Source organism: Oncorhynchus gorbuscha, linkage group LG05 (genome assembly GCF_021184085.1).
Source record: "Oncorhynchus gorbuscha isolate QuinsamMale2020 ecotype Even-year linkage group LG05, OgorEven_v1.0, whole genome shotgun sequence".
Lineage (NCBI taxonomy): Eukaryota > Metazoa > Chordata > Actinopteri > Salmoniformes > Salmonidae > Oncorhynchus > Oncorhynchus gorbuscha.
This window is the reverse complement of record NC_060177.1, coordinates 91,877,969-91,901,284: the sequence shown is the minus strand read 5'-3', so window position 1 is coordinate 91,901,284 and position 23,316 is coordinate 91,877,969. Positions and strand designations below refer to the sequence as shown.

The 23,316-nt window shown below is 41.5% G+C and overlaps 1 protein-coding gene across 1 annotated transcript in view; it reads right to left on the bottom strand.

The window, feature by feature from the left end:
• LOC124034964 (ras-GEF domain-containing family member 1B-A-like) overlaps window positions 1-18,225 on the bottom strand; it is a 75,693-nt gene extending 57,468 nt beyond the window's left edge. The window contains exons 1-3 of the mRNA XM_046348355.1: window positions 17,707-18,225; window positions 4,637-4,840; window positions 3,204-3,326 (exon numbers count right to left, since the gene is read on the bottom strand). Coding sequence (XP_046204311.1) covers window positions 3,204-3,326; window positions 4,637-4,834 — 321 coding nt within the window. The 5' untranslated portion in view covers window positions 4,835-4,840; window positions 17,707-18,225. The remainder of the gene's footprint in view (window positions 1-3,203; window positions 3,327-4,636; window positions 4,841-17,706) is intronic.
• Between the last annotated feature and the right edge of the window lie 5,091 nt (window positions 18,226-23,316).

The following is a 23,316-nucleotide window of genomic DNA, read 5'->3' as shown; positions in this document are numbered from 1 at the left end:
TAATATAGCTAATAGAGTACAGTATAGTATAATATAGCTAATAGAGTATAGTATAGCTAATAGAGCTAATAGAGTATAGTATAGTATAGTATAGCTAATAGAGTATAGTATAGTATAATATAGCCAATATAATATAGTTTAATATAGCTAATAGGGTATAGTATAGTATAATATAGCTAATAGGGTATAATATAATATAGCTAATAGGGTATAGTATAATATAGCTAATAGAGTATAGTATAATATAATATAGCTAATAGAGTATAGTATAATATAATATAGCTAATAGGGTATAGTATAGTATAATATAGCTAATAGGGTATAGTATAATATAATATAGCTAATAGAGTATAGTATAATATAATATAGCTAATAGAGTATAGTATAATATAATATAGCTAATAGAGTATAGTATAATATAATATAGCTAATAGGGTATAGTATAGTATAATATAGCTAATAGGGTATAGTATAATATAGCTAATCGAGTATAGTATAATATAGCTAATAGAGTATAATATAGCTAATAGAGTATAGTATGGTATAATATAGCTAATAGGGTATTGTATAATATAGCTAATAGGGTATAGTATAGTATAATATAGCTAATAGAGTACAGTATAGTATAATATAGCTAATAGAGTATAGTATAGCTAATAGAGCTAATAGAGTATAGTATAGTATAGTATTGTAATGATATTCGTCTGTTGTTTGTAGAAAGTCAGACCGAAATGCAGCGTGTAGGTTACTCATGACTTTTAATGAAGCTAATACGGTACATGAAATAACGGAAGAAGAAAACAACAAACGAATGAAACTAATACAGCCTATCTGGTGACTAACACTAAGACAGGTACAATCACCCACGAAATACAACGCGCACTCAAGCTACCTAAATACGGTTCCCAATCCGAGACAACTAGAATCAGCTGACTCCAATTAGGAATCGCCTCAGGCAGCCAAGCCTAACTAGACACACCCCTAATAATACACACTCCCAATTAATACAAACCCCAATACGAAATACAACATATAAACCCATGTCACACCCTGGCCTACCCAAACATATAACAAAAACACAAGATACAATGACCAAGGCGTGACAAGTATAGCTAATAGAGTATAGTATAGTATAATATAGCCAATATAATATAGTTTAATATAGCTAATAGGGTATAGTATAGTATAATATAGCTAATAGAGTATAGTATAATATAATATAGCTAATAGGGCATAGTATAATATAATATAGCTAATAGAGTATGGTATAATATAGCTAATAGGGTATTGTATAATATAGCTAATAGGGTATAGTATAGTATAATATAGCTAATAGAGTATAGTATAGTATAATATAGCTAATAGAGTATAGTATAGTATAGCTATTAGAGTATAGTATTGTATAATATAGCCAATATAATATAGTTTAATATAGCTAATAGGGTATAGTATAGCATAATATAGCTAATAGGGTATAGTATAATATAGCTAATAGAGTATAGTAGAGTATAATATAGCCAATATAATATAGTTTAATATAGCTAATATGGTATAGTATAGTATAATATAGCTAATAGGGTATAATATAATATAGCTAATAGGGTATAGTATAATATAGCTAATAGAGTATAGTAGAGTATAATATAGCTAATAGAGTATAGTAGAGTATAATATAGCTAATAGGGTATAGTATAATATAGCTAATAGAGTATAGTATAATATAGCTAATAGAGTACAGTATAGTATAATATAGCTAATAGAGTATAGTATAATATAGCTAATAGAGTATAATAGAGTATAATATAGCTAATAGAGTACAGTATAGTATAATATAGCTAATATAGTATAGTATAATATAGCTAATAGAGTATAATAGAGTATAATATAGCTAATAGGGTATAGTATAATATAGCTAATAGAGTATAGTAGAGTATAATATAGCTAATATAGTATAGTATAATATAGCTAATAGAGTATAGTAGAGTATAATATAGCTAATATAGTATAGTATAGTATAATATAGCTATTAGAGTATAGTATAATATAGCTAACAGAGTATAGTATAGTATAATATAGCTAGTAGAGTATAGTATAGTATAATATAGCTAATAGAGTATAGTATAGTATAATATAGCTAATAGAGTATAGTATAGTATAATATAGCTAATAGAGAATAGTATAGTATAATATAGCTAATAGAGTATAGTATAATATAATATAGCTAATAGAGTATAGTATAATATAATATAGCTAATAGGGTATAGTATAGTATAATATAGCTAATAGGGTATAATATAATATAGCTAATAGAGTATAGTATAATATAATATAGCTAACATGGTATAGTATAATATAATATAGCTAACAGGGTATAGTATAATATAGCTAATAGAGTATAGTATAATAGAGCTAATAGAGTACAGTATAGTATAATATAGCTAATAGAGTATAGTATAATATAGCTAATAGAGTACAGTATAGTATAATATAGCTAATAGAGTATAGTATAGTATAATATAGCTAATAGAGTATAGTATAATATAGCTAATAGAGTATAGTAGAGTATAATATAGCTACTAGAGTATAGTATATCTAATAGAGCATAGTATAGTATAATATAGCTAATAGAGTATAGTAGAGTATAATATAGCCAATATAATATAGTTTAATATAGCTAATAGGGTATAGTATAGTATAATATAGCTAATAGGGTATAATATAATATAGCTAATAGGGTATAGTATAATATAGCTAATAGAGTATAGTATAGTATAATATAGCTAATAGAGTATAGTATAATATAGCTAATAGAGTATAGTAGAGTATAATATAGCTAATAGGGTATAGTATAATATAGCTAATAGAGTATAGTATAATATAGCTAATAGAGTACAGTATAGTATAATATATCTAATAGAGTATAATATAATATAGCCAATATAACATAGTTTAATATGCTTTTACACCTGCATTGTTTGCTGTTTGGGGTTTTAGGCTGGGTTTCTGTACAGCACTTTGAGATATCAGCTGATGTACGAAGGGCTAGTATAATATAGCTAATAGAGTATAGTATAGTATAATATAGCTAATAAAGTATAGTATAATATAGCTAATAGAGTATAGTATAGTATAATATAGCTAATAGAGTATAGTATAGTATAATATAGCTAATAGAGTATAGTATAATGGAGGTATAGTGTTACCTTGTCTGCGTGAGGGTCACTCAGTCTCTGCTGCTCCACACACAGGTGACACACCTTGGACATGAGCTCGTAGGGGTGGATAAAGAGACGAGAGGAGAGCAGGAAGGTGAAAGAGTAAGTCATCTGTGGAGAGAAGATTAAAGAGGGAGGGAGGTAGAGAGCGGCGGAGGAGAGGAATTAAGAGAGGTGTCAATAACTTTAAGGGAATACAGAGTGGTTTTTCTCCTTTTGTGGACACTGGTTAAAGACATGAGAAAGAGACACAGTGAGAGAGTTAGACAGACAGACAGACAGACAGACAGACAGACAGACAGACAGACAGACAGACAGACAGACAGACAGACAGACAGACAGACAGACAGACAGACAGACAGTAGGGGTGGATAAAGAGACGAGACAGACAGAAGATTAAGACAGACAGAGGAGACAGACAGAGAACAGACAGACAGACAGACAGACAGACAGACAGACAGACAGACAGACAGACAGACAGACAGACAGACAGACAGACAGACAGACAGACAGACAGACAGACAGACAGACAGAGACAGAGACAGAGTCAGAGACAGAGTCACAGACAGACAGACAGACAGACAGACAGACAGACAGACAGACAGACAGACAGACAGACAGACAGACAGACAGACAGACAGACAGACAGACAGACAGAAACAGACAGACAGAGACATACAGAGACAGACAGACAGACAGAGAGACAGACAGACAGACAGACAGACAGACAGACAGACAGACAGACAGACAGACAGACAGACAGACAGACAGACAGACAGACAGAGAGACAGAGAGACAGAGAGACAGACAGACAGACAGACAGACAGACAGACAGACAGACAGACAGACAGACAGACAGACAGACAGAGACAGACAGACAGACACAGAGACAGACAGAGACAGACAGACAGAGACAGACAGACAGAGACAGAGACAGACAGAGACAGAGTCAGAGACAGACAGAGTCAGAGTCAGAGTCAGAGACAGACAGACAGACAGACAGACAGACAGACAGACAGACAGACAGACAGACAGACAGACAGACAGACAGACAGGCAGACAGAGACAGACAGAAACAGACAGACAGAGACAGAGACAGACAGAGACATACAGAGACAGACAGACAGAGACAGACAGAGACAGACAGACAGAGACAGACAGACAGAGACAGAGTCAGAGACAGACAGACAGACAGACAGACAGACAGACAGACAGACAGACAGACAGACAGACAGACAGACAGACAGACAGACAGACAGACAGACAGACAGACAGACAGACAGACAGACAGACAGACAGACAGACAGACAGACAGACAGACAGAGACAGACAGACAGACAGACAGACAGACAGAGACAGACAGACAGAGACAGACAGACAGAGACAGACAGAGACAGACAGACAGAGACAGTGTTACTCACGTCAGGGTAGTAGTCCATACTAGGGACCAGGTGGTGTATGAGGGCCTCCAGTGAGCCCGACACAAGAGCGTTGTCACGGTAACACAGTCCTGCGTTACCGTATCCCTCCTCCTTGGTCTGGTTTGGACTCTGGTACAGGTTCTTATTATTGTAACCCCTGGAGACCATCATGCCGGTCAGCAGTGGCGTCTGAGGCATGTTGTCCTGGGAGGAGGAAGAAGAAGAGGAAGGTTTAGAAACACATACACACCAATGGAGAGCTTGGAAGACAGGGTCACCCATTGGTGTGACAGGGTCAGGTGACCTATTGTCAGTGATGTATTGCTGAAAGTGAAAACAGAAGAGAGAGACTCTTCGGAACAATAGTCTTGTGATTAATTCTGATCTGTTATTCTGATATGACCTTAAAAAAAAATGTAGGCTGGAAAAAATGAAAACAACACAGGGCGATATTATATTTGGGGTGGCAGGGTAGCCTAGTGGTTAGAGCATTGGACTAGTAACCGGAAGGTTCATAATCCCTGAGCTGACAAGGTAAAAATCTGTTGTTTTGCCCCTGAACAGGCAGTTAACCCCACTGTTCCTAGACGGTCAATGAAAATAAGAATTTGTTCTTAACTGACTTGCCTAGTTAAATAAAGGTTAATAAAAAAAAAATATATTCTCCATCTCAATTAGACAGAACTGTGAGGTTTGTTTACTTAAAAGAAACAGTCGAATGGGTGCATCACATGGACTACTCACTGTGATTACAATATGGGAAATTCCACGTGACGGAATTGCGCTGAGACTCAGTTTTATTCCACTTAGTCTATGTACAAGGACAACTTTTAACAATTTACACTGTAAAATGTTATAAAGACATTTACTGAAAGAACTGTGCAGATAAAATGTTTGTTAACATTTGGGTTATTGAGCTACTGTAAGTGAGGATGGTTACAGTACATGGAGAGAGGAGGCTCATGGGTAGGATGCAGGGAGAAGTGACATTCATTAGAGAGAGAAATTCAATTTCAATTTACGGGCTTTATTGGCATGGGAAACAACTTTTTATTTCACCTTTATTTAACCACGTAGGCCAGTTGAGAACAAGTTGTTTATTTACAACTACGAACTGGCCAAGATAAAGCAAAACTACACAGAGTTACACATGGGATAAACAAACGTACAGTCCATAACACAATAGAAGAATCTGTATACAGTGTGTGTAAACGGAGTAAGGAGGTAAGGCAATAAATAGGCCAATAGTGGCGAAGTAATTACAATTTAGCAATTTACACTGAAGTGATGCAGTGGGGCAAAAAAGTATTTAGTCAGCCACCAATTGTGCAAGTTCTCCCACTTAAAAAGATGAGAGAGGCCTGTAATTTTCATCATAGGTACACTTCAACTATGACAGACAAAATGAGAAAAAGAAATCCAGAAAATCACATTGTAGGATTTTTCATGAATTTATTTGCAAATTATGGTGGAAAATAAGTATTTGGTGACAAAACGGATGGCTCTGTGATAGACTCCAATTAGCTAAGTAGAGTGTTGGAGGCTATTTTATAAATGACATCGCCGAAGTCAAGGATCGGTAGGATGGTCAGTTTTACTAGGGTATGTTTGGCAGCATGAGTGAAGGAAGCTTTGTTGCGAAATAGGAAGCCAATTTAAGATTTAAATTTGGACGGGAGATGCTTAATGTGAGTCTGGAAGGAGAGTTTACAGTCTAGCCAGACACCTAGGTATTTATAGTTGTCCACATATTCTAAGTCAGAACCGTCCAGAGTAGTGATGCTAGTCGGGCGGGCAGGTGCAGGCAGCGATCGGTTGAAGAGCATGCATTTAGTTTCACAGTGTCCAAAGAGGGGCCAGAAGTATACAGAATGGTGTCGTCTGCGTAGAGGTGGATCAGAGAATCACCAGCAGCAAGAGTGACATCATTGATATATACAGAGAAAAGGAGTTTGCCCGAGAATTGAACCCTGTGGCACCCCCATAGAGACTGCCAGAGGTCCGGACAACACTGAACTCTATCTGAGAAGTAGTTATTGAACCAGTTTACATTGCCAAAGTACGGGAAATAGATAATAAACTAAAGTGAAATAAACAAAATAAAATTAACAGTAAACATTACACTCACAAAATTTCCAAATGTCAAATTATGTCTACATACAGTGTTGTAATGATGTGCAAATGGTTAAAGTACAAAACATAAAAATAAATAAACATAAATATGGGTTGTATTTACAGAGGTGTTTGTTCTTCACTGGTTGCCCTTTTCTTGTGGCAACAGGTCACACATCTTGCTGCTGTGATGTAACACTGTGGTATTTCACCCAGTAGATATGGGAGTTTATCAAAATTGGAATTGTTTTCAAATTCTTTGTGGATCTGTGTAACCTGAGGGAAATATGTGTCTCTAATATGGTCCTACATTGGGCAGGAGGTTAAGAAGTGCAGCTCAGTTTACACCTCATTTTGTGGGCAGTGTGCACATAGCCTGTCTTCTCTCGAGAGCCAGGTCTGCCTACGGCGGCCTTTCTCAATAGCAAGGCTATGCTCACTGAGTCTGTACATAGTCAAAGCTTTCCTTAAGTTTGGGTCAGTCACTGTGGTCAGGTATTCTGCTTCTGTGTACTCTCTGTTTAGGGCCAAATAGCATTCTAGTTTGTTCTGTTTTTTTGTCAATTCCAATGTGTAAAGTAATTATATTTTTGGGTTGGGTCTAATTGTGTTGCTGTCCTGGGGCTCTGCTTGTGTTTGTGAACAGAACCCCAGGACCAGCTTGCTTAGGGGACTCTTCTCCAGGTTCATCTCTCTGTAGGTGATGGCTTTGTTATGGAAGGTTTGGGAATCACATCCTTTTAGGTGATCTCTCTCCGTGCTTCTACACCTGCATTGCATCGCCCCACAACCAGCTTATTATGGAAGGTTTGGGAATCACATCCTTTTAGGTGATCTCTCTCCGTGCTTCTACACCTGCATTGCATCGCCCCACAACCAGCTTATTATGGAAGGTTTGGGAATCACATCCTTTTAGGTGATCTCTCTCCGTGCTTCTACACCTGCATTGCATCGCCCCACAACCAGCTTGTTATGGAAGGTTTGGGAATCACATCCTTTTAGGTGATCTCTCTCCGTGCTTCTACACCTGCATTGCATCGCCCCACAACCAGCTTATTATGGAAGGTTTGGGAATCACATCCTTTTAGGTGATCTCTCTCCGTGCTTCTACACCTGCATTGCATCGCCCCACAACCAGCTTGTTATGGAAGGTTTGGGAATCACATCCTTTTAGGTGATCTCTCTCCGTGCTTCTACACCTGCATTGCATCGCCCCACAACCAGCTTATTATGGAAGGTTTGGGAATCACATCCTTTTAGGTGATCTCTCTCCGTGCTTCTACACCTGCATTGCATCGCCCCACAACCAGCTTATTATGGAAGGTTTGGGAATCACATCCTTTTAGGTGATCTCTCTCCGTGCTTCTACACCTGCATTGCATCGCCCCACAACCAGCTTGTTATGGAAGGTTCACTTCCTTTTAGGTGGTTGTGGATTTTTAACATCTCTTTTCTGGATTTTGATCATTAGTGGGTATCGGCCTAATTCCGCATGCTTTATATTGTACACTGAGGATCCCTCCCTCCCTCCCTCCCAACCTCCCTCCCTCCCTCCCTCCAGAGCATTCATTATCAATGTACTGATAGAGTCAGGGGATATGATGAAAAAAAACAACCAAACCTACACCATGGCACATGTTATTGACCTAAAATAATGAACCAACCCAGTTTCTGGTTCCCCACCCACCCCCCAACAACACAGTGTGTCCATTCACAGTAAACTTTATGACAAACAATAATGAGGCTAGTTCTGAAAACAGGAATTTCTAATTTCACACCAATTTCTCCACACACACACATGAAATGTGTGAGACTCTCAGGGAGAGTGTATACTGTGAGAGTGTATTGTTCTGATTGGCCACAGGGCAACACTGCCCTATGACCCGACTTATCTGTCTCCACTGCAGGCACACACACACACACACACACACACACACACACACACACACACACACACACACACACACACACACACACACACACACACACACACACACACACACACACACACACACACACACACACACACACACACACACACACACACACACACACACACCCTGGTGATGACTGCATTGACTAATTCCCACTGAGAGGCCATGTGAGTATACAGTGCATTCAGAAAGTGTTCAGACCCCTTGACTTTTCCCACATATTTCATTACAGCATCATTCTAAAATGGATTAAAATCATCAATCATCAATCTACACACAATACCCCATAATGACATCACAATACTCCATAATGACATCACAATACTCCATAATGACATCACAATACCCCATAATGACAAAGCAATTACATTTTTTAAGAAATTTGTGCAAATCTATTAAAATGTACATAAGTATTCAGACTCTTTACTCAGTACTTTGTTAAAGCACCTTTGTCAGCGATTACAGCCTTGAGTCTTCTTTGGTATGACGCTACAAGCTTGGCACACCTGTATTTGGGGAGTTTCTCCTAATTCTTCTCTGCAGTTCCTCTCAAGCTCTGTCAGGTTGGATGGGGAGTGTCACTGCACAGCTCTCTCCAGAGATGTTTGATCGGGTTCAAGTCCGGGCTCTGGCTGGCCCACTCAAGGACTCGTCCCGAAGCCACTCCTGCGTTGTCTTGGCTGTGTGCTTTGGGTCTCTGTCCTGTTGGAAGGTGAACCTTCACCCCAGTCTGAGGTCCTGAGCACTCTGGAGCAGGTTTTCATCAAGGATCTCTCTATACTTCACTCTGTTCATCTTTTCCTTGATCCTGACTAGTCTCCCAGTCCCTGTCGCTGAAAAACATCCCCACAGCATGATGCTGCCACCACCATGTAAGATAGGAGAGGGGGCTTTGATATTTACTTTCTTTGGTTCTGTCCAGCCCCTTTTCCCCATATTACAGTGTGACAGAATAAATTCCCTGTAAATGCTACATTTTCTGCCTTTGTCGTCCTTAATCACACCTACAGTCCCATACCTCTTTACCTCCACCTACAGTCCCATACCTCTTTACCTCCACCTACAGTCCCATACCTCTTTACCTCCACCTACAGTCCCATACCTCTTTACCTCCACCTACAGTCCCATACCTCTTTACCTCCACCTACAGTCACATACCTCTACCTCCACCTACAGTCCCATACCTCTTTACCTCCACCTACAGTCCCATACCTCTTTACCTCCACCTACAGTCACATACCTCTTTACCTCCACCTACAGTCACATACCTCTTTACCTCCACCTACAGTCACATACCTCTACCTCCACCTACAGTCCCATACCTCTTTACCTCCACCTACAGTCCCATACCTCTTTACCTCCACCTACAGTCACATACCTCTATACCTCCACCTACAGTCACATACCTCTATACCTCCACCTACAGTCCCATACCTCTTTACCTCCACCTACAGTCACATACCTCTTTACCTCCACCTACAGTCACATACCTCTTTACCTCCACCTACAGTCCCATACCTCTATACCTCCACCTACAGTCCCATACCTCTATACCTCCACCTACAGTCCCATACCTCTTTACCTCCACCTACAGTCCCATACCTCTTTACCTCCACCTACAGTCCCATACCTCTTTACCTCCACCTACAGTCCCATACCTCTTTACCTCCACCTACAGTCCCATACCTCTTTACCTCCACCTACAGTCACATACCTCTACCTCCACCTACAGTCCCATACCTCTTTACCTCCACCTACAGTCCCATACCTCTTTACCTCCACCTACAGTCACATACCTCTTTACCTCCACCTACAGTCACATACCTCTTTACCTCCACCTACAGTCACATACCTCTTTACCTCCACCTACAGTCACATACCTCTACCTCCACCTACAGTCCCATACCTCTTTACCTCCACCTACAGTCCCATACCTCTTTACCTCCACCTACAGTCACATACCTCTATACCTCCACCTACAGTCACATACCTCTATACCTCCACCTACAGTCCCATACCTCTTTACCTCCACCTACAGTCACATACCTCTTTACCTCCACCTACAGTCACATACCTCTTTACCTCCACCTACAGTCCCATACCTCTATACCTCCACCTACAGTCCCATACCTCTATACCTCCACCTACAGTCCCATACCTCTTTACCTCCACCTACAGTCCCATACCTCTTTACCTCCACCTACAGTCCCATACCTCTTTACCTCCCCCTACAGTCCCATACCTCTTTACCTCCACCTACAGTCCCATACCTCTTTACCTCCACCTACAGTCCCATACCTCTTTACCTCCACCTACAGTCACATACCTCTATACCTCCACCTACAGTCACATACCTCTATACCTCCACCTACAGTCACATACCTCTTTACCTCCACCTACAGTCCCATACCTCTATCTCCACCTACAGTCACATACCTCTATACCTCCACCTACAGTCCCATACCTCTATACCTCCACCTACAGTCACATACCTCTTTACCTCCACCTACAGTCACATACCTCTTTACCTCCACCTACAGTCACATACCTCCACCTACAGTCACATACCTCTTTACCTCCACCTACAGTCACATACCTCTATACCTCCACCTACAGTCACATACCTCCACCTACAGTCACATACCTCTTTACCTCCACCTACAGTCACATACCTCCACCTACAGTCACATACCTCTTTACCTCCACCTACAGTCACATACCTCCACCTACAGTCACATACCTCTATACCTCCACCTACAGTCACATACCTCTTTACCTCCACCTACAGTCACATACCTCTATACCTCCACCTACAGTCACATACCTCTTTACCTGCATCTATAGTCACATACCTCTTTACCTCCACCTACAGTCACATACCTCCACCTTCAGTCACATACCTCTATACCTCCACCTACAGTCACATAGCTCTATACCTCCACCTACAGTCCCATACCTCTATACCTCCACCTACAGTCACATACCTCTATACCTCCACCTACAGTCACATACCTCTTTAACTCCACCTACAGTCACATACCTCTTTACCTCCACCTACAGTCACATACCTCTTTACCTCCACCTACAGTCACATACCTCCACCTACAGTCACATACCTCCACCTACAGTCACATACCTCTATACCTCCACCTACAGTCACATACCTCTATACCTCCACCTACAGTCACATACCTCTATACCTCCACCTACAGTCACATACCTCTATACCTCCACCTACAGTCCCATACCTCTTTACCTCCACCTACAGTCCGATACCTCTTTACCTCCACCTACAGTCACATACCTCTTTACCTCCAACTACAGTCACATACCTCCACCTACAGTCACATACCTCCACCTACAGTCACATACCTCTTTACCTCCATGGGGAGTTGAGTTGTAGCAGGGTGTTAAGTAGCAGGCGTACGTAACAGTGACGCTTGGCATTCAGGTCAAAGAGTTCAATCGTGGTTTTATCAGACCAGAGAATCTTGTTTCTCATGGTCTGAGAGTCCAGCCCAAGTGGGCTGTCATGTGCCTTTTACTGAGGAGTGGCTTCCGTCTGGCCACTCTACCATAAAGGCCTGATTGGTGGAGGGCTGCGGGACACGGTTGTCCTTCTGGAAGGTTCTCCCATCTCCACAGAGGAACTCTGGAGCTCTGTCAGAGTGACCATCAGGTTCTTGGTCACCTCCCTGACCAAGGTCCTTCACATCGATTTCTCAGTTTGGCCGGGCGGCCAGCTCTAGGATGAGGCTTGGTATTTACAAACTTTTCCATTGAATGATGGAGGCCACTGTGTTCTTGGGGACCTTCAATGCTGCAGAAATGTTTTGGTACCCTTCCCCAGATCTGTGCATCGACACAATCCTGGCTCAGAGCTCTATGGACAATTTGAGTCTCATAGCAAAGGGTCTGAATACTAACGTTAATAAGATATTTCTGTTTATATTTTTAATACGTAAAAACAATACTGTTGTGTTATTGAGTGAGAGACTGTGTGTGCGATGCTATTGAGTGAGAGACTGTGTGTGCGATGCTATTGAGTGAGAGACTGTGTGTGCGATGCTATTGAGTGAGAGACTGTGTGTGCGATGCTATTGAGTGAGAGACTGTGTGCGATGTTATTGAGTGTGTGTGCGATGTTATTGAGTGTGTGTGCAATGTTATTGAGTGAGAGACTGTGTGTGCGATGTTATTGAGTGTGTGTGCGATGTTATTGAGTGAGAGACTGTGTGTGCGATGTTATTGAGTGTGTGTGTGCGATGCTATTGAGTGAGAGACTGTGTGTGCGATGTTATTGAGTGTGTGTGTGCGATGTTATTGTGTGATGTTATTGTGTGTGTGTGATGTTATTGTGTGTGTGTGTGTGTGTGTGTGTGTGTGTGTGTGTGTGTGTGTGTGTGTGTGTGTGTGTGTGTGTGTGTGTGTGTGTGTGTGTGTGTGTGTGTGTGTGTGTGTGTGTGTGTGTGTGTGTGTGTGTGTGTGTGTGTGTGTGTGTGTGTGTGTGTGTGTGTGTGTGTGTCTGTGCTACCAGCAGATAGCCTAGTGGTTAGAGTGTTGGACTAGGAACCAGCAGGTAGCCTAGTGGTTAGAGTGTTGGACTAGTAACCAGCAGGTAGCCTAGTGGTTAGAGTGTTGGACTAGTAACCAGCAGGTAGCCTAGTGGTTAAAGGGTTGGACTAGTAACCAGCAGGTAGCCTAGTGGTTAAAGGGTTGGACTAGTAACCAGCAGGTAGCCTAGTGGTTAAAGGGTTGGACTAGTAACCAGCAGGTAGCCTAGTGGTTAGAGTGTTGGACTAGTAACCAGCAGGTAGCCTAGTGGTTAGAGTGTTGGACTAGTAACTAGCAGGTAGCCTAGTGGTTAGAGTGTTGGACTAGTAACCAGCAGGTAGCCTAGTGGTTAAAGGGTTGGACTAGTAACCAGCAGGTAGCCTAGTGGTTAGAGCGTTGGACTAGTAACCAGCAGGTAGACTAGTGGTTAGAGTGTTGGACTAGTAACCAGCAGGTAGCCTAGTGGTTAGAGTGTTGGACTAGTAACCGAATAGGTTGCAAGTTCATATCCCTGAGCTGACAAGGTACAAGTCTGACGTTCTGCCCCTGAACAGGCAGTTAACCCCACTGTTCCTAGGCCGTCATTGTAAATAAGAATTTGTTCTTAACTGACTCGCCTAGTTAAATAAAGATCAAATAAAGACTGCTGGAGTCTCCTATCCCAGGAGATAGTATTAGCCCTTGTTCACTACACAATGGGGTCTTTGACTGGACAGGCACACACTCACACCATATCCTTTATTCAGAGTAGCATAATGATTTACACACACAGAGAAGTCAGAGCCTGTGTATTTGTTGTACCAGGTGTCTCACGGTGAGAGGGAGATCATGAGACAACTCACAGAGAGACTTGAGATTCACCATAAAGCCTAGATTCAATGAATACATCTTTTATTTTAACCCAGATTCATAACACAAAATCTACATTTTCATGGTATTAAATGATACAGAGATCAGTGGATGTTTTAAAAACGTGACCCTGTCTGTAGGATTCATTCCATACAATTAAAATGACTAAGCGACATCATGAAACGCCACACTCTGAGGTCCTGTCTAATGGACCAGAGGTGTCTCTCTCAGTCCCTTGTGTCCATAACAGCCTCTGCCAAAACAAATGCATGTGTGTATGAATGTGTGCGAAGTGCAAGACTGCACACGCTCACACTCACACAGGACACACACTCACACAGGACACACACTCACACAGGACACACAGGACACACACTCACACACACTCACATAGGACACACACTCACACAGGACACACACTCACGCAGGACACACACTCACACAAGCCTCCATGGATGGAAAGATTAGGGACGTTTAAATAGTCTGCTCTGCCACAAGGACATAATTCTGCCAATGAGATTCCAGGTGTTCCCACCACCAGCCCTGGTCAACAGTAGTGCACTATGTAGGGAATAGGGTGCCATTTGGGAAGCATTCAAAGTGTACACGAGCCACATGTCAACTCCTCAGCTGAAGGAGATGAAAATTAGGCCAAACTAATTAGAACTTCAACCACCAGGAAATGACGTAGCGATTTCTGCATATTGAATCTTGAAGGTAAGCAAAGTTGATTATTTAATTCAAATATATGAAGCCAAAGTCATGTGATAAATTATAGGCTAGATAAATAAAGTTGTATTAGAATTTGAGCACCGTTCGTAAGCTAGCTAGCTAAAATTAGACAGGAAGCTACTTTAATTAACCACTTTGCACACTAACCAGCTAACTCTTATTATTTGTTATTATGTAATATGCCAAATAGAGCTACATATCCGGCCTGCCATTGGCAATTAGCTAATGGTTCTTTTTATTTCAGTATTCAGATGAGAGGACTATTACAGTAGATGACCGCTGACCTCTTGAATGCATGTTATGAACAGTGGGCTGACAGATGGTGTATCTACATTATGTATGATAAGTCATGGTGATTCAAAAGTCTAGTTATTTCATGACATGATTTTTAACACACTATCTATGTCTTGCTCAGTCTGGCAGTAACCCAGAACGATCAGAGACAGAGGATCTCTCTTCCGGTTGTTGCTGACAACAACTGCATGCAAGTTGTCATTCTATCTTTTGACTTAATAAACTCACGTTTATTCCTGAAGATTAACTCACGTTTATTTCTGAAGATTAACTCACGTTTATTCCTGAAGATTAACTCATGTTTATTCCTGAAGATTAACTCACGTTTATTCCTGAAGATAAACTCATGTTTATTCCTGAAGATAAACTCATGTTTATTCCTGAAGATTACCTCATGTTTATTCCTGAAGATTAACTCATGCTTATTCTCCTTTGTTCTTCTTCTCAGGAACCAGCCAGACAACAACCCATACTGTACTGTTCTATAGAGAAGTCAGCCAGACAACAACCCATACTGTATTCCTGAAGATTAACTCATGCTTATTCGCCTTTGTTCTTCTTCTCAGGAACCAGCCAGACAACAACCCATACTGTACTGTTCTATAGAGAAGTCAGCCAGACAACAACCCATACTGTACTGTTCTATACTGTTCTATAGAGAAGTCAGTACTGTTCCAGACAACCCATACTGTACTGTTCTATAGAGAAGTCAGACAACCCATACTGTACTGTTCTATCAGACAGACAACCCATACTGTACTGAAGTCAGCCAGACAGACAACCCATAACCCAGATACTGTACTGTTCTATAGAGAAGTCAGCCAGACAACAACCCATACTGTACTGTTCTATAGAGAAGTCAGCCAGACAACAACCCATACTGTACTGTTCTATAGAGAAGTCAGCCAGACAACCCATACTGTACTGTTCTATAGAGAAGTCAGCCAGACAACCCATACTGTACTGTTCTATAGAGAAGTCAGCCAGACAACCCATACTGTACTGTTCTATAGAGAAGTCAGACAGACAACCCATACTGTACTGTTCTATAGAGAAGTCAGCCAGACAGACAACCCATACTGTACTGTTCTATAGAGAAGTCAGCCAGACAACAACCCATACTGTACTGTTCTATAGAGAAGTCAGCCAGACAACCCATACTGTACTGTTCTATAGAGAAGTCACCCAGACAGACAAACCATACTGTACTGTTCTATAGAGAAGTCAGCCAGAGTTGGTACCAAGATTGACATGGGTCATCTTTTAAACAAACAGATGCCTCCCTGGCCACCACTGCATATTTCCAAACTATGTTCGCATATAAGGACAATAAAACCTCCAAACTATGCAGGTATTATTTTCATCCACTTTAAAAATAAATAAAAAAGTGTTTTATATTATATTATATTCTTAGCAAAAAAAATAAAAAAATTTAAAAAAATTCATAAATGGAGCCATACAGGGTTCTACATCGAAAAAGAACCCTTGGGGTTCTGATCAAAGAACCCTTTAAAAGGATTCTATATCGACCTTTTAGGGGTTCCATGTGATAGAAACCCATTTGTTTCTATACGTAGAATGTATGCACACATGACTGTAAGTCGCTTTGGATAAAAGCGTCTGCTAAATGGCATATATTATATTATTATATTATAACATTTCTAAGAGTGTTTGAAACAGTGAATAGAGAGTGTGAATAATGCAACACATACGTGTTTTTAATACAATAAGTAGACAGGCTGACGCATACAGGAGCAGAATGACGGCCGTTGCCAAATGATCTGCGGGACAACTAAAATATTTTACTTCCCCAAAAAGTGTCTGTCTGACCGTCGGTTCTCAACTGCAGCATGAACATTTTTCGACCACGCCGCAATGATCTCTTGTCGGGACCCGCGGGAACTCAGACATCTACTCCAAGGAGCATGTTTATCACATACCTTTGTGAATTCAGTGAGAATGACCCTGTATTGATCCTTGCTTCCCGTGATGAGGTAGAATCATCTATGTTGTACCCTTACTACGCCGAGGTTAACATTGACACGAATGGTAAAAAAATAAAATCCCATTAAAGTGCATTATGTGATGTGCTTCGTGAAGAGAATACTCTAGTTGACCGACACCACATGTAACCCAATAAATTCATCTGATCTGCATAAACCAGCCATTGTACAGAAGAATCAGATCCAATGTTATTACTCACATGCTTGGTAAACAACAAGTGTGGTTTAACAGTGTAACGCTTACTGTGAGTTGTGTGTTGGGTGTTGCGTTTGTCAAATCGTACCAGCACCTACCTACCTATGGTCTTATGTTCATTCATTACAAAACTATTCCAAATATGAATCAAAACTCACTGCAGAAAATGTATTTAACAAAATAAACCGGATAGTGCTTGAATTTCTACCCAATTCACAATGCAGACGAAGTGAAACATTCCCCAAACGCAGAAACACACACACACACAAACACACACACTGCCGTCCTCTGTGTGCACATAAAAACCTATGCGTATTACTGTGACAGTAAATAAATGATCCAACTGAAATCTAAAGCAAGTTCCAAGGTTTACAGGAAAGAATTCAAATATCTCACCTCAGAATGAAAAACTGCACGTAGAATCCGTAATATCCCTTTTCCCCACTAGAGTAAAGCGCGCACTTTCGAGATGACTTCTCTCTCTCTCCGATGAAGATGACTCTCTCTCTCTCTCCGATGAAGATGACTCTCTCTCTCTCTCCGATGAAGATGACTCTCTCTCTCTCTCCGATGAAGATGACTCTCTCTCTCTCTCCGATGAAGATGACTCTCTCTCTCTCTCCGATGAAGATGACTCTCTCTCTCTCCGATGAAGAAAGTGTCCCAATGAAAATGGAAACCTGTGAGTTTGTACTGGTATCAGCCGCAGGTCTCCTCAGCCACGCAATTCAGAATATTCATCACTTGCGAAAAAGCCTTTGGAGAGTTATTGGTAAGAGAACGAAACCACCATGCACATAACCCAATAGCCCGCGTTGGACAACTACCGAGTGTACAGCTGGAGATCCTCATTCACGAGCGTATTGACTTGTATGAGCTCGAGAAACCGAGAAAGCCTGCTAATGACCTGACTCTACGGCAGTCCTGCCAGCCAATCACAGTCAAGAACGAACTAAGCGGGCTAATGCTTTCAAAACAACTGGGAACTGGGAAATCAATTAAATTCAAAGGACTTTATTGGCATGGGATTTGTGTTATTTTTGTATTTAACTAGGCAAGTCAGTTATGAACAAATTCTTATTAATGACTACCTACACCACCCAAACCCGGACGACGCTGGTCCAATTGTGCGATGCCCTATGGGACTCCCAATCACGGCCGTTTGTGATACAGCCGGATTCGATCCAGGATGTCTGTATGGAACGAGGCACCGGGGTCACTGAGATGCAGTGCCTTAGACTGCTCCGCCACCCGGGAGCCCAAAGGGTGAAGTAGATTATAAACAAAAGTGAAATAAACAATAAAAAATGAACAGTAAAAATTACACTCATAAAAGTTTATAAGGAATGGAGACATTTCAAATGTCATACTATGGATATGTTCTGTGTTATAACCATGTGCAAATAGTCAGGTCATTACAGTACTGAAGGAAAATAAATCAACATAAATATGGCTTTTACTTACAATGGTGTTTGTTCTTCACTGGTTGCCCTTTTCTCGTGGCAACAGGTCACAAATCGTACTGCTGCGATGGCACACTGTCGTATTTCACCCAATAGATGTGGGAGTTTATCAAAATTGGAAATCTGAGACTTTCTAGTGTAGCTGTGATTTGCATCGACTGAAAGTTGATTGCATTCGATTTGGAACCAGGCATAACCCATGATTATTATATGGACATATATGGATATATATATTAGGGTTAGGGTTATATATATATAGGGTTAGGGTTATATATATATATATAAATTAAATGATTTTTTGGTGCGACCCCGGTGCCTCGTTCAAGCCCTCGTTCAAGCCCACGGGGAATTCGACTCAAAAGAAAAGTGACGGAATTGAGAATGTGTAATAACCACGTTATAACCACGCTATATCTGCCTTCCCAATAAAAACTTTTCTGTATTTTATGAAAAAGAGATGTATGTTTTATGTACAATGTACCATGCTGCCTCATTGCCAAAATGACTGAGCGCGGCAGATTATTGTTCAATTTGAGAATGGCACACTTTCACCCGATGACATGAAGTGCATGTGGGGAGGTACCCGATGAGGAGGTACCCGATGACATGATGTGCATGTAGGGGAGGTACCAGATGACATGAGGGGCATGTGGGGGAGGTACCAGATGACATGACGTGCATATGGGGGAGGTACCAGATGACATGACGGGCATGTGGGGAGGTACCCGATGACATGACGGGCATGTGGGGGAGGTACCCAGATGACATGAGGGGCATGTGGGGGAGGTACCAGATGACATGAGGGGCATGGGGGAGGTACCAGATGACATGAGGGGAATGTGGGGGAGGTACCAGATGACATGACGTGCATATGGGGGAGGTACCAGATGACATGAGGGGCATGTGGGGGAGGTACCAGATGACATGAGGGGCATGTGGGGGAGGTACCAGATGACATGACGTGCATATGGGGGAGGTACCAGATGACATGAGGGGCATGTGGGGGAGGTACCAGATGACATGAGGGGAATGTGGGGGAGGTACCAGATGACATGAGGGGAATGTGGGGGAGGTACCAGATGACATGAGGGGCATGTGGGGGAGGTACACATCCACTGACAGCAAATCAGACAACTTCTGCTGTTTCTAGGAAACATGACACTAACCATATTTTAATTCAACCATTTAATGCCGATACCTGACGCATGGAAAAAGTAAAAAAGTCTTTATGTGCAAATATTTATATAATTTTTACAATTTAAAAATGTGACCTTATTTAACTAGGCAAGTCAGTTAAGAACAAATTCTTATTGACCATCATATGGAAGTATATTTGGAGTCACACAATGATATATTGTGTGGTCCTTCCTACCTACTACGACTCGGGAAAGCATGAAGTTTATTAGGCTACAGATAAAAAAAATAAGTTGATGAACTTCACAGGGTGGTGAATGAGCTTGATGCTCCTTTTTACAATAAATATCGAGGGTATTATTCTGTGGGACATGATGAACGATGCTCGGCTGCCGTTTGACAAATGCAAATTATATTGCTCTTATCCATAATAATCTCATAATGTAGGTAGCCTACCTGGACTGTAGACCAGAGTGGGCTCATTTTCTATATAACAACAGTTTTTGTGACAAAATCATCAGTAGAATGCGATGGAAACATATTTCACTTGTATTTCTTATTCGGTACATGTGGATTTAACGGTTAAAGTAATGTTTTATGTGCACTATGTCATTACACACAGGTTTTCATTAACAAAATTTGGTTTGATGGAAACACGTCTCTGGTGGGGAAATGCACATTTTGTTTTATGCTGATTTTAGAATATTAGCATGAAAATCTGTCGCCAATTTGATGGAAACCTAGCTACTGAAACCTAGCTACTGAACTCTAGCTACTGAAACCTAGCTACTGAAACCTAGCTACTGAACCCTAGCTACTGAAACCTAGCTACTGAAACCTAGCTACTGAACCCTAGTTACTGAACCCTAGCTACTGAACCCTAGCTACTGAACCCTAGCTACTGAACCCTAGCTACTGAACCCTAGCTACTGAAACCTAGCTAATGAACCCTAGCTACTGAACCCCTAGATACTGAACCCTAGCTACTGAACCCTAGCTACTGAAACCTAGCTACTGAAACCTAGCTACTGAACCCTAGCTACTGAAACCTAGCTACTGAACCCTAGCTACTGAACCCTAGATACTGAACCCTAGCTACTGAACCCTAGCTACTGAACCCTAGCTACTGAACCCTAGCTACTGAATCCTAGCTACTGAAACCTAGCTACTGAACCCCTAGATACTGAACCCTAGCTACTGAACCCTAGCTACTGAACCCTAGCTACTGAACCCTAGCTACTGAATCCTAGCTACTGAAACCTAGCTACTGAACCCTAGCTACTGAACCCTAGATACTGAACCCTAGCTACTGAAACCTAGCTACTGAAACCTAGCTACTGAACCCTAGCTACTGAACCCTAGCTACTGAACCCTAGCTACTGAACCCTAGATACTGAACCCTAGCTACTGAACCCTAGCTACTGAACCCTAGCTACTGAACCCTAGCTACTGAAACCTAGCTACTGAACCCTAGCTACTGAACCCTAGCTACTGAACCCTAGCTACTGAATCCTAGCTACTGAAACCTAGCTACTGAACCCTAGCTACTGAAACCTAGCTACTGAACCCTAGCTACTGAACCCTAGCTACTGAAACCTAGCTACTGAACCCTAGCTACTGAAACCTAGCTAATGAACCCTAGCTACTGAACCCCTAGATACTGAACCCTAGCTACTGAACCCTAGCTACTGAACCCTAGCTACTGGACCTTTGCTACTGAACCCCTAGCTATTAAACCCTAGCTACTGAACCCCTAGCTACTGAACCCCTAGCTACTGATCCCCTAACTACTGAACCCCTAGCTACTGAACCCCTAGCTACTGAATCCCTAGCTACTAAACCCTAGCTACTGAATCCCTAGCTACTGAACCCCTAGCTGCTGAACCCCTCGCTACTGAACCCCTAGCTACTGAACTCCTAGATACTGAACCCTAGCTACTGAACCCCTAGCTACTGAACCCCTAGCTACTGAACCCCTATCTACTGGCAGACATGGCATTCGCCTTTGTCATTGCCAATGAAGTTGATGCAATCGAAACGCTCTAACCACTAGGCTACCCTGCCGCCACTAGGCTACCCTGCTGAAGTTGATTCAATCGAAATTCCACTTCTACATGAAGCTGAACATGATCAACATGGTCCAAGGAATGAATATACTGATGATAAGGTATAGAGCCCCACAGTGGAGGTGTCATGATACCCATATAACCTAGCGGTCAAACATGGAAATGGTTCTAACTGTTTTTCTACCATTCATTTTCTCATTGGGGATTTTATAGAAATACTTAAAAATAAGGGCTGTGATTCGTATAGGCTTGCCATGGCGTGACGTTTTGATAGCCGTGTAAGTCTCTCTCGGACAAGGTGACTTTTATCAGTAACCACGTGAGAGGTGGGAATTTACCAGATGTGAAGTCGTAAATACCAGTTGGATGCATTAACTTGCTTTCAAATCGTTGAGAAACGCTGATTGGCTTAACGTCCAACAAGCTGCGTAAACCATAAACTAAAAGTACAGTTATTACACTTGTCAACAAATTATAGTGCTCAAAAAGACATATTAATAGATTGGTTTTTATAGTGGGCTTAATGATTTGCTGTTGCATTTAACTGCTGAAAATGCTGTTTTCAAGGTCATTTTCTTAGTAGGTGACATTAGAGGTCAGCATGATAGATGAGTTTTCCACTAGTAATTACCAGTCGGAGGGCCGTTCAAGTGGGAGAGGCTATACGGACACGCCAGGTATCCACGTGGACGGTGACTGCACATTCGCTAGCAGAACGAAGAGCAATGGCTATCTATTTGTTCGCTGACTTAATCTCATTAGGAGGCCGCCTCACCTGTCTCATTTTCACCACGACTTTCTCTTTCAAATCCCGGGGATTATGTACAATTTTTTTTTTAAGTATCCAGAAGCCGTTTTCGGTCATAGGAAAATGATGGCGGGGGGACATTATGTACAATTTTTTTTAAAGTAAGGAGAGGGGAGTAGCTAGCTAGTGTAGCTAATGTCAGGCCATGGTGACAGCTAAAGTACATTTATTGATTTTCATAGAAAACGTACAACTACGGCATTAACGTCACAATACTTTTTGTAGCCGCAAGTATAAATTAAACACCTGGAAAGAACTGAACTGAATTTACCGAATCCGTTCGTCTCCACTCGGCACTCGCTGCCCCTGTAACACTATAATTTTAAACCGTCCCCTCGCCCATAACCAGGGACCTTCTGCACACATCGACAACAGTCACCCCTCGAAGCATCGTTACCCATCGCTCCACAAAAGCCGCGGCCCTTGCAGAGCAAGGGGAAACACTACTTCAAGGTCTCAGAGCAAGTGACGTAACCGATTGAAACGCTATTTAGCGCACACCGCTAACTAAGCTAGCCGTTTCACATCCGTTACA